General features: G+C 47.4%; 2 protein-coding genes across 2 annotated transcripts in view; one reads left to right on the top strand and one right to left on the bottom strand.

The window, feature by feature from the left end:
• Positions 1-12,969, top strand: part of rbm41 (RNA binding motif protein 41) — a 111,343-nt gene that overhangs the window by 86,220 nt on the left and 12,154 nt on the right. The window lies entirely within an intron of this gene.
• The window catches only part of amot (angiomotin), a 31,402-nt gene that overhangs the window by 7,686 nt on the left and 10,747 nt on the right, over positions 1-12,969 (bottom strand). The window contains exons 5-11 of the mRNA XM_071914079.2: positions 12,295-12,880; positions 11,709-11,853; positions 7,352-7,444; positions 5,986-6,131; positions 3,014-3,163; positions 1,355-1,551; positions 25-156 (exon numbers count right to left, since the gene is read on the bottom strand). Coding sequence (XP_071770180.1) covers positions 25-156; positions 1,355-1,551; positions 3,014-3,163; positions 5,986-6,131; positions 7,352-7,444; positions 11,709-11,853; positions 12,295-12,880 — 1,449 coding nt within the window. The remainder of the gene's footprint in view (positions 1-24; positions 157-1,354; positions 1,552-3,013; positions 3,164-5,985; positions 6,132-7,351; positions 7,445-11,708; positions 11,854-12,294; positions 12,881-12,969) is intronic.

Below are 12,969 nucleotides of genomic sequence, written 5' to 3'. Positions count from 1 at the left end.
CTGCATCAACAGAGGCCGTGTTACCTGCTCTCCATGTCCAGACAGCGCCGGTTGGCCATGAGGATCTCCTCTTCCTCCTTCTGGATCCGAGCCTCCACCGACGTGTCGTAGCTGCTGCTGGGGGAGTGGCTTATCGCCGCCGCCACCGACGTGTCCCTGCAAACCCCACAGGAGGGAGGGGTCAGTCGGAACTCGGCTTAAGATGTTCACATTCGGCGACTTAGCGCGCGTTCAGATTGCGAGCAACGCGATCGACAAATCACCGGAAGTCCGGAACGAACGGGGAAACCCGACTGCTGTGTGGACAAGCTTATCCGCCGAGAAAAGTCTTTTCATGGTCATTGGCCGTCAACAACCAACCAGATTTCATTCAAATCTCCCCAATTTTCTATCACTTTTATCTGGAAGACTACAACAAACAAACAACTCAAAAACAAAGTCACATCTGTCGTTGCGGTCGACGGCGTGACTCGTCGACCGAGTTGCTCTCTGGTTAGTTCCTCATTACTGTGAACAAGAGCTGCTCTGTCTCTACCTCTCACCACATGTTTCTATGGTGAAGCTGCGGTCACTGAATCTGTATTTTGTCAAGGATATCCTGTTTTTGTTTATTTTTACCAGTCCCCATGGTCAGGTAGTCTGCCATCGTACACTGTCTGATCACAGTCGGGACAACGGATCAGTCTCCTTCCCTTCGCTCAATATTTTGTTCGTCCATGTGCTGCTGATGGGATTTTGAAGAAGCTTGGGAGAAGGCTGGATGCTACAATTACAGATCAAAACAAAGTGACATACTTGTCATTTGCGGGGAGCGATGTGTTTGCTGTAGCGTGGCTCTAGTTTATGTTCTGTGCCGGAGATTAATGTGCCGGAGAAGGCAAGTTCTGCTCTATATAAACTTCAAGGATTACTTAACACCCCTTTATTACATGGCTTTACTGAAAACTCCACTCTGATTGGCCAATGAACGCACTCTGAGGTCTGTTATTACTGAAGAACAGACCGTCTCACATCTCATCATATCACTCCTCACTCAAGAAGTCCGGCTGATTTTGTTGATTTCTAAACAAATTAGGAACAAAACACCTCAGCAACACCAAGACGTTACTCCTTGGTTACTTGTTACTTGTAATAAAATCATTTTAAATCGATATTTTGGGTGAAATGAGTAACATCTTTCAGTAGGTAACCATGTTATAATAAGGGATTATGTACAGCGAGTCGATCATTATTGCAAAGTCAGCCTCTTTAGGCCGATCATGTCTTGAATCTTCTGGTTTGCGACCGGCTTCGCTGTGTGTTATCCCTTAACTCTCTCTCTCTCTTTCACACACACACACACACACACACACACCTCTGCGTGGCGACGGAGGCGGCGGCGTCCAGGGCGAACTGCCTCATCACGCTCTCCTCCAGGTATTTCTGCTCCCACTTGGTCATGTCGGCCTCCAGGGCCAAGATCCGCTCCTCCTTCTCCCTCAGGTGCTCCATCAGCGCCGTGGCGTTGTACTCAGAGGGGGCCGCCCCGCTGGACTGAGAGCCTCCCTGACGCTGGGGGGGGAGAAAGAGAGGAAAAGGGAAGGAGGAGGAGAGGAGGAAGAGGAGAGAGAGGGTTGAAGGCCAAGGGAGAAAGAAGGGGGAGATGAAAGACAAGAAGGGAAGAGGAGGGAGCAAAGACAGCGTAAGGAAAGAAGAGAAAATAAGGAAGGGAGAAAGGGAGGACAAAGCGAGGGTGGGGGGGGGACAGAACGGAGGGAGAGGAAGAGGATGAGGGGAGAGGTAAAACAAAAAGTCAAGTCAAGAGGCGGAGGAGGAAGGTTGAAGGAGGGAGGAGGAGAGAAGGGACAAAAGAAAGAAAGGTGAGGCAGGAGGAAGGAGGGGAAAAAGGAAGGTCAGCGAGGAAGGGAGGAGAGAGAAAGGAAGGGAAGAAAGGGAGAGGAGAGAGCATGGAAGGAAGGGAGATAAAGAGGGAGGAGAGGAAACGAGAGGAGGAGAGTTCAGAGTTTGCTCACAGACTGTAAATGGAATATACAGATGTGTAGCGCTTCCTGTCTGTCTTTCATTCTTCTTGTCAAACTCCCTCCTTTCCTTTTCTTTCCTCCTCTCTCGATCGCTCTCCCTCATCATTCTCTATTTGTACACACTGTATATCTCTCTCTCTCTCTTCCTCGGCTCCTCACACTTTCTCCTCTTTTTCTCCCTCACCCCTCTCTCTGCCATGTGCTTTTTTTGGATTCAGAACATGATGTGTTGCAGTGCTGGTTGCTCACTTGTATTCCCATCCTGCTGTGCTCATTTTGTGTTATGGGCCAGTAAAAATATTATTTATTCCACCTTTCATTTCTGTTTTTGACTGGGAACTGATCATTTCGCCTCTGATGCATCTGATTGATTTTGCGTTTAGCTTGTTACCATCTTTTCAACTAACCATACTGTAACTCTTGTTGTAAACACATCTGATTTGTGCACTAGCTAATGTAAGAAGCTAGCGTTAGGAGTGACCATTAGTCGCATGCTAACATTAACATCAGTGTGTTTGCTGGCTAGTTAGCTAGCTAACAGTTTGTTCAGGTTAACTGAGCTGACTCTTCTCAAGCTACAACTCAGAGTGTTTTGGAGTAGAGACTAGAGCTAAAGACAAGACAGTTTACTGAGTCACAGAAACAAATCCACCTTATCACACTATTCACTTTTACTGAGAACGTTACTGAATGGATCTACAGCCACACCACAACAAGCTGACTCAGCTGGCTCTCTTTTTATAGCCTGGTTCTTATAGGTTTAGTCATTATTTGCACACAGCTGATCCTCCACTGGACCTCCATGATGCATCAGATGTGGCTGGTAGGAAATGTGTGACTCAGCTGCAAAGCCTCTCCTCGCCTCCAACCTTTCCCCTACTTCCCCCCTCGGTCTCTCTGATCCGACACTAAAACATTCCTGCTGTTCAGACAGACCGGAAGAACCTGGAGGAGTGTGTGTGTGTGTGTGTGTGTGTGTGTGTGTGTGTTACCTGCTGCATGCGTAGCGACTCCAGCTCTCTCTCCAGCCGGGTTCGGAGTCGATGCTCCAGCTGCTCTCTCTTCTCGCAGGCGGCCTGAAGCTGAGCCAGAGCCTGCTGCATCCGCTCCACCTTCTCCACGTACACCTGCTTCTTCTTCAGCTGCACGCACACACACACACACACACACACACACACACACACAGATACAGAGATGTCAATATGTACATTGTGGTACTTAAACACAAACACAGTTTCACCAATCTGGAAACTGGAAACAATGGTCAACAACATATTTTATACGCTTCCGGAGGTAAAAAGTAACATTACTGAGTTTGAGTTTTCCAACAGTCAGCAGGTAATCAGTAATCTGTACCAGATTACATTTGGAGCTCGCAGTAACCCAGATAATAGAAGCTTTGTCCCCCCAAAGTCTGTCCAGCCTCTTTGAACTGCAGCCATTTAGTCGCTGCTGCTGCTGCTGAATAGACCGATTTAGCTCAGGGAGACTCTGTGCAAAAGTAGCAAAAGAAAGAAGAGAGAGGAGAGAGAAACAGAGGAGAGGAGGAGGAAGAGGAGGGCCAAGAATCTGAAGGCCCTTTTCATTTTTCGCAGAGAGAAGGGACGGAGCGAGAGAAAAGCTCGCAGCTCTTTTGTTTCCGACAACAAGCAGGCGTTGTGTGCAGGAGGCCGGCTTTGGCCCGCTCCGGCCCGCTTCCTGCTCTGTCCTGTTCTGTTCTGGCCCTGGTGGGCTAACTGGACCCCCCCCCCCCCCCCCCCCTCCTCTGGGACCCAGGCCAGGCCAGTTCAGAGCCAAAGACCAGTAAACAGGCAGTGGGGAAACGGTAGACTGGTTGGCAGATCCAGGTTAAAGAGGGCATGGAGAGAGGGAGGGAAGGAGGAGGTGAAGGAGGCAGGGATGGATGGAGGGAGGGAGGAGAGGAGAGGAAAGATAGAGCATGAGGGAATGGAGGAGAAAGGAAGAAAGGAGCTAAAGAGGGAGAGGGGAGGGAAGAAGGGAGGAGGAAGGGAGGACAGGAACGATAGAACACGAGGGAATGGAGGATATGGGGAAAAGGGGAGCAAAAGAGGGAGAAAGGAGGGAAGGCAGAAGTAGGGAAGGGGGCATGGAGGGAGGAAAGGAGGAGGTGAAGGAGGCAGGGATGGATGGAGGGAGGGAGGAGAGGAGAGGAAAGATAGAGCATGAGGGAATGGAGGAGAAAGGAAGAAAGGAGCTAAAGAGGAAGAGGGGAGGGAAGGAGGCATGGATGGAGGGAAGAAGGGAGGAGGAAGGGAGGACAGGAACGATAGAACATGAGGGAATGGAGGATATGGGGAAAAGGGGAGCAAAAGAGGGAGAAAGGAGGGAAGGCAGAAGTAGGAAAAGAGGAGGTGAAGGGGGCATGGAGGGAGGGAAGGAGGAAAGGAGGAGCTGAAGGAGGCAGGGATGGATGGAGGGAGGGAGGAGAGGAGAGGAAAGATAGAGCATGAGGGAATGGAGGAGAAAGGAAGAAAGGAGCTAAAGAGGAAGAGGGGAGGGAAGGAGGCATGGATGGAGGGAAGAAGGGAGGAGGAAGGGAGGACAGGAACGATAGAACATGAGGGAATGGAGGATATGGGGAAAAGGGGAGCAAAAGAGGGAGAAAGGAGGGAAGGCAGAAGTAGGAAAAGAGGAGGTGAAGGGGGCATGGAGGGAGGGAAGGAGGAAAGGAGGAGCTGAAGGAGGCAGGGATGGAGGGAGGGAGGGAGGAGAGGAGAGGAAAGATAGAGCATGAGGGAATGGAGGGGAAAGGAAGAAAGGAGCTAAAGAGGGAGAGGGGAGGGAAGGAGGCATGGATGGAGGGAAGAAGGGAGGAGGAAGGGAGGACAGGAACGATAGAACACGAGGGAATGGAGGATATGGGGAAAAGGGGAGCAAAAGAGGGAGAAAGGAGGGAAGGCAGAAGTAGGGAAGGAGGAGGTGAAGGGGGCATGGAGGGAGGGAAGGAGGAAAGGAGGAGGTGAAGGAGGCAGGGATGGAGGGAGGGAGGGAGGGAGGAGAGGAGAGGAAAGATAGAGCATGAGGGAATGGAGGGGAAAGGAAGAAAGGAGCTAAAGAGGGAGAGGGGAGGGAAGGAGGCATGGATGGAGGGAAGAAGGGAGGAGGAAGGGAGGACAGGAACGATAGAACACGAGGGAATGGAGGATATGGGGAAAAGGGGAGCAAAAGAGGGAGAAAGGAGGGAAGGAGGAGGTGAAGGGGGCATGGAGGGAGGGGAGGAGGAAAGGAAGGATAGAGCATGAAGGAATGGAGGAGAAGGGAAGAAGGAGGCTTAAGAGGAAGGTAGGAAGGAGAGAAGGAAGCAGGAGGTGAAGGATGCAGGGATAGAGGAAGGGAGAAGAGGAAGGATCGAACATGAGGGAATGGAGGAGAAAGAAGAAGGGAGCTAAAGAGGGAGGGAGGGAAGGAGAGGAAGGATAGAGCATGAGGGAATGGAGAAGTGAAAGGCTGTTACCTGTGCAGTTATTAGTGAATAACTGGAGAACTAAAGCATTAAGTGAAGCAATGAAGCAATTCTGCTGATCCCGGGATCTGTGAGGACTGCAGCGTGAAATTAAATCGACTCAAACTTTATTATAAGTGACAGATAAAAGGTTCATAAGTAACGGGGAAACGGGGAACGTGTATTCTTTCACTTGCGGAGCCGACAGCTGGTTTAATCACACTGCTGTCGTTCCCCCCCTCCGCCACCAGGGGGCAGAAACACATCTACTGAGTGAAATATACTGAGGTCAGCAAAACTGTGTGTAGGTTATGTGCCAAGAAGCAAAACAGATGAGAAAGTGACCTGATGTTCAGCTTTTCACACACACACACACACACAGGAGGATTTCACATCTCAAAAAATGGAGGAAAATTGATTATACGATTCATTCTGACACCAAGGCAGAATTCAGAGCCTCTACTCGACTAGTTTGGCCTGTAACCGGACCGCAGCTCTCACCTCCTCCTCCAGTTTGACTACTTTGGCCTGGGCGTTGTTGAGCGCCTGGTCTCTGATCTCGATGTGTCTCCTCTGGTCCTCTGTGGTGGAGCGCAGCGCGTTCAGCTCGATCTCCAGCTTCTCCTTCTCACGCACCGTCTCTTTGTCTGAACACACACACACACACACACACACACGAACACGCACATGAACACGCATGTCACGGCAGAAACAACGCAACAGTAAACATGATGTGTTCCCCCTCTGGGCCAATCGGTGACGAATGCGACCCTCTTTCCACCTGCATCACCATGCGTCCTGGGTGAGCAGATTGTAACCTGACAGCTCAAAAAATTATAAAATACAAGAGAGTAAATGTCTTGCTTCTACAACTGATTGTTGGTCAGTTAGATCTAGTTAGGCTCATTCTCTTCGCTGTGATCAAGGACTATAGAAATACATTAACTTGAACTTTAAATGCACCCAAGACCCTCTTATTATTACTTGCACATCCTTTTATGACTATTTGCACTACTCTGTTATTATTGCAGTTTTTGTTCTTGATCTGTGCCTTGTTATTGTCCCCCCTGACCCCAGCTTAACTTATAATTATTTAAATTCTTAGTACTTTTTTAGTATTTTTTTATCCTAGTATTTTTATACCCTTGTTGTTTTGTTTTGTACTTGTATTTGCCTGCACCGTGGTCTGAGAGGAACAGCATTTCAATCTGTATATATGGCAGAATTGACAATAAAGTTGACTTTGACTTTGACTGAAGATCCGATCATCCAAACCGGAGACACATGTGGCCTCATCAGCAACAAAGTGTAAATGCGATGCGTCTCTGAGCTCCATTTAGCTTAACAGCTATGCTAACAGAAATAAAACTGTTAGACCATTTTTTGACAAGGATATCAACAGAAGTTTGTCAGGATGCTGGTGGATGGGGAACGAGCGAGACGAGGCGTTTACTGTCAATTTTAAAAGATGGAAATCTTCACGAGGAAGTGACGTTTTGATGAGGAAAAGAGAAATCGGATTTCAGTGTGTATACTGGAGACTTTTTTCCTTTGTGCCAGAATTTAAAAACCCCCCCAAATAAAACGTAAACATCGATGGAAAAGGGATTAAATTTTAAGTTTTGATTGAAGATAATTCTCCGGCGATGGTCACTGTAAGTCAGTCTGGATCGGAGCGTCAGTATAATGTAAAACAGAAAAAGGAAAGCCCGCAGCGGCCGGAGAAACTCCCTGGAAACTCCCTGGAACGGATCGGATCAGATGGAAGATAAAGTCATACAGACACCGACAGCATCCCCGAGGACCGCTGTGTGTGTGTGTGTGTGTGTGTGTGTGTGTGTGTGTGTGTGTGTGTGTGTGTGCTCACTCTGTGCCAGCAGCTGGGAGATGGTTTTGCGGTTGTCCTCTGAGCCCTCACACTCTTTAGCGGCGAGCTGCTTGTTGGCCGTCTCCATGCGCTCTGCGACACAACAAGACGACACCACTGGTTAGAGTCAGGACAAACACACAACACACACATCTGGGCTGGGTGTGTGTGTGTGTGTGTGTGTGTGTGTGGTGGGAGGCACTGGAAACTGAATACTTCCTAGTACTGATATACAAAAGACATTAAAAGCTGCAGGAGGCGACTTTGCATGTTGTTGATGCTTTACACCAGAGGAAACCAAAGAGAGGAGAGAGGAGAAGATCTAACGTTGGAGAGTCCAGCTTCCTCTTCAAATCCACTTTTTTTTTCCATTCAAATATTTCTATTTAATATGTCCGAATGTTCAAATTGTTGGTTGAGTATGCTTACATCACCCTTCTTCTTCTTCTTCATTACAGCTTCATCAAATGTACAGTACTCAAAAATTTAATTAAAAAAATTGGAACATGCTGCGGCTGCAAACTCCCATATAGAAGAGAGTTGTTGTTTTTTTTACATAAGTTACTGTGTTGTACTGCAGCAGAGGACTGTAGGAGACTTTAATGAGACTGTTTTACTTTACAAAGCCTCAGAGAGCAGGAGGTGTGAGTCAAACCTCAGTGGGCGGAGCCAAAGTGTCCAAGTTACATTAGACTGAAGCTCAGTGAAAAAGACAAGAGGTAAGAGAGGAGGAAGCTAATATTATGAAGCCTGAAAAAATACTGAGTTATCTAGATTAGCTAGTTAGCTAGCTGACCTTCAAGTTCAAACTAGCCATACTAGCCAATAGCTATCTAGGTAAGCTAGTTAGCTAGCTGCTGACCTTCAACATCATGAACACCACAGTCATGAATGAATGAAAAAGTCATTAAAAAATTTTTACGTTTTAGTTTGTTTTTTCACTGAAGTTTGTCAATTAGCTAACTTGCAATCTGAAAAACTGGTTCTTTAGCTCCGCCCACTGAGGTTTAACTCAACCAATCAGATTGTTTCTGCCTCCAAGAAATATTTGCATATTTGCAACTAAAACTGCAATCTGAAAGAGTGTGTGTGACTGTGTACATGTGTGTTGGAGGCTGCATGGAAATCCCTGCTGACTGGAGAGGCAGAATACCACACACACACACACACACACACACACACACACACACACACACACACACACACACACACACACAGTTATTTTCCTCGTTCTCTCTCTGACACTCTCACTCTCTGTCTTCCTCTTGCTCTCTCGCTCACACATTCTCTCTCTCTTCCTCCACATTAAAAGCCCCTCTGGGAGCCGGTTGCTGAGCAAATCACGAACAAACAAAGATAAAACAATAACTGTTTTTATGTGATCAGCATGGAGAAGAGAGTTCACAACTCAGAGGGGAGACAGAGGAGTGTGTGTGTGTGTGTGTGTGTGTGTGTGTGTGTGTGTGTTCTGAAACCAAAAAGTGAAGCTAATATTTCTCAGTGTTAGTGGGAGCGATGCAGGCTGTAAAACCAGTGACTTTAATCTTCTTTTGAGTCTTACAATCTTATTTGTCTTAAAACATGTTTAAAAGGCTTCAAATGTGCTGAGGCAGTTTTACTTTTATTCAGTGCAGTTTCACTTGGACAAGACTTTTCCTAAGTCAAGTGGTGTGAAGTGATCTGCCTTATTCTGCCTTGTTTCAAGATAAAAAAAAAATTGAAACGGGTTAAACTGACTTGGGCGGGAGGTGGGGGGGGGGGGGGTGAGGGGGGGGGGTGGGTGGGAGATGTGAAATTATCTCAGTGTTTTAATAAAAAACCCAGAGGTGTGACCAAGTCAACTTTGCTCGAGTCTCAAGTCAGTCTCAAATCTTGAGGCACAAGTCCCAAGTCTAAATGTAGATTACCAAGTCAAGTCCAAGTCAAGTCCATGTCATTAATGTCAAGTCTCAAGTCTAAATATAGAACAGCAAGTCAAGTCAGAACAAATCAAGAGTCCAGTATCAATTTAATACCTTAAAGAAAACTAAATATCTAGGACTTTTCAATGCAATATGGTTTTAATAGGATAAAAACTTGGTAAGAGCATCATGAGTTTGATTTCTATAATCAGTTTCAACTTCAATAAATTCAATCATTCCATACAAATTCAGAAAACAGAATTTAAATTCACTCATCCGCTGGAACAAATCTCATCACTTTCAATCTGAGTCATTTACACAAACACAAGATCTCAAGTCAAGACTTTAGAAACCTTTTCAAGTCATCAGAGTACAAGTCAGAGTCGAGTCCCAAGTCACCAGAACCCAAGTCAAGTCGAGTCTCAAGTCTTCTCTTCATGCATCAAGTCAAGTTGTGACTCAAGTCTGACTTGAGTCCAACTCATGTGACTCTTGCAGTGTATTGCTTGTGTAGGTAACAGTACTGAAATGCTACTGAAGCTCGCTTTTACTCAAGTGGGGAGTAAGAAAGTCATTCAAGTAACGTATTAGCTCACTATTTAGTTACTTTTGAGCGATAATCACTAAGATTTTGGGCACACGTGAGGGATTTCTCATTCTGGCTTGGCCCTTGATGGATCATTATTAGACCGAGGTTTGGAAATAGTTGCTTTTTCACTCAGATGAACAGCGCTGTAGTATCAGTTACGGGAGATTCATTCCAGATGAACTGCTTCACTGTAAATGCCAGATGTTGTAGCACTCAAAAAATAAAACTTGCGCAAGAAAAAGTAGATGTGAGAACTACAGTAACAACTCGGGAAAATTGCGTCACTCGATAAATCTGCTCAGTACCTGGAATACTAACTAGTCGCTTCTTAAGAAAAACTAGCTGCTGCGGCTATACGTTGACCTCTGACCCTGAGAAGTGGAGCAAAGTATCCATTTACATGTGCTCGCCACTGCCGAAACTATGAAGGGAATTAAAAGGAAGAAAGGAAGCTGGAAGGAGAGCAAAAAAAAAAAAAAGAAAAAAAAAAAGGCTCTATGGTGATTTGTTGTAAGAGCCAGGAATCTCCCCATGGACCTGATCTGGATCTGGGCTCAGAGCCATGAATGGAGCTTTCTTCTCTCCAGTGTAGAGAGAGAGAGAGAGAGAGGGGGGGGGGGGGGGGGGGAGTGTAGGGGGTTTAGGGGGTGTAGGGGGGGGTCTCCATGTTTCTGTGCGTATCTCTGGGACGGTGTTACTGAAGAGGTGATCAGTTCAAATAATCCAAACCAACACTTGAAAACAATGTGCGAGCAGCTTGTCGGCTCCACCAAGCCTGGACACTGAACTCATGTCTGCAAACGCCAAAACAAACATGATCGATTGAGCGATTGATCGGCCGATCGTTCGGGGCATCATCATCGTAAAACAGGAGACGGCAGACAGGGCCGCCGGTGGAAAACACCAGGAAGAAGCTGAAGTTACCAAAACAAAACCGTCTTCCCACAGTGCACAGCAGTGAAAACAAAGTCAGTTTGATTATTAAACCTCAGCTATGAATCTTCACACAAACCTCAGCTCAGTTTTCATTGAAACTCCCACAGTCTTCCTTCATAGGAGGAATCTGATTGGTCGTTCGACTGTTAGTTTAGAGTTGGTCTGCTGACGAAGTTCTTCCAGTGAGTCATCCCGAGCCTTTCGACATGTGAGGTAAATGTGTGGTGGGTGTTTTGTTGTTGTCAAGTTGATAACTTTACTGATAACTTTTCCCACAAGGCGTGTTCATTCAGGTCAGTCAGTGGCGCTCTCTCACTTCATATAGAGTGATGCTCGCTTGACCGTAACTGTGTAATATGTGACAAAAATATTATTTTTTGCCGGCGAATATTTTAGTAACACCTAGACTGAGATAGCAGAGTTTCTTTTTGTGTAACAGGTTTGGAATTTATTATGTTTGCCCAATTCTAACGAAACAACGCTCTCTCACTCCATATTGAGTGAACCTCGCTCGACCAGTGGCTAATCTATGATAATGAAAGACAGCTAACCAGCGCAGCAATGCAGTAGAGTGGATCTATTCTTCTTGATAATACACTGGTGAACGTGGTTATTCTTCCAGATGCTGCAGACCTAGCTAGGCGCCGTGGGAAGGCAGGGCTGCACCATTAATCGAAAAGGAATCAAACACACAATGTTGACGACTGCAATTTCTAAACAGCAAGAATACAGCAGTGATGTTTTTCCCGCCTTTAGCCTCTCAACCCACTTCCCCAATACATTTTTGGACATCGTTTCTAGTTCTGAAAAAGACATAACAGATAAAAGCTGGGCCCATGAGTATAGCAATTCATCTTGCAATGGCAATACCAAGAAAAAACCCAAATTGATCACAATATGACTTTGTTTCTGAATGCGACACCCGGCTCACCTCGGAGGTCCCGGTTGAAGTCGTGCAGCCTGCGAACCTCCAGCTCCAGCTTGTTCCTCATGGTTTTCTCCAGAGCCTCCCTCTTGGACGAGGACTTGGCGAGGTTTTCGTAGGCCTCCGACACCAGCTGGATCTCCGTCTCCAACTGCCGACGGAGACGAGGAGGACGAATGAAGGGAAACGGAGAGAAAAGGGGAAGAAGGCAGAGCAGAGTGAAGGAAATATATCAAACCTTTAGCCAAATATCTTAGAAATGACACGGTAGTGCATAGCAATGTAAGTGTTTGCAATTTAGAACTTCGCTAAAGTCTGAGCTCAGGCTCATGACAGTAACTGCCAACATCACTGTAGCTGTGAAGCTGCAGCTAGCTAGCTAGCTACTGTAGCTTGTTCCCTTTGCCAGGAGATGGAACATTCCAATTAGCTAAAAGCCTGCTGGGTAGTGTAGTTCAGTAACTAATTTTGTCAGTTCATGTAAATAATACTGAATGGATTTTTGTGAAATTAAGTGAACGATGAAGTGTTGATGCTTCCTACAACATATTTCAAAATCTCTTCTATTATACTCATCTGAAGAAGACTTTACCTTGTGCAGCTTGGTGACTTTCTCGCGGCAGACTTCCATCTCCTGCCTCAGCATCTTGTTCTCCTCCGTCAGCATGTCCACCATCTGGTGGGCGCGCGCCATCATGGCGAACGGCTCCCCCTGCAGGTGGGAGTGGGAGTGCGGGTGGGGGAAGTGGCCCGCCTGGACCGGCGGCTGGGGCTGGGGGGGCGGAGGGCCTTGGAGCTGCTGCTGCTGCTGCTGTTGAAACTGATGGTGCTGCTGCTGCTGCTGCTGGTGGTGCATCCGCGGGGTGGAGCCGTAGGGGTCATAAGGGAAACCGTGACCCCTCTGCGGCAGGGGGTGGAGGGGCCCAGGGCCGTAGGGGTCCCCCACCTGGTGGGAGCCGAGGCTCTGCGGACTGCGGGGTCCCATGCCGGGATAGGGCTCTCCCAGGCTTTGAGGGTGCTGGTGAGGGAAGGAGGGGTGGGAGGAGTGGGAGGCGCTCAGCAGGCTGCTGAGGGTGGAGGACTGGGCGCGGGACAGGGAGCCCACCGAGGTGACGGAGGAGGTGGGGCTGTGGTGGTGCATGGGCCTCTGGGAGTGAACCGAGCCCTCCTTACTGGACCTGGGGAGAGACGAGCACCAGGGTTACAGACTGTATGAAAACTTTACAGCGTGATAGAACAACATGCTGAGACCGACCGTGTCTCTGTG

Source organism: Centroberyx gerrardi, chromosome 11, assembly GCF_048128805.1.
Source record: "Centroberyx gerrardi isolate f3 chromosome 11, fCenGer3.hap1.cur.20231027, whole genome shotgun sequence".
NCBI lineage: Eukaryota > Metazoa > Chordata > Actinopteri > Beryciformes > Berycidae > Centroberyx > Centroberyx gerrardi.
Note: the sequence above shows the minus strand (reverse complement) of the source record. Positions and strands in the feature narration are given on the sequence as shown.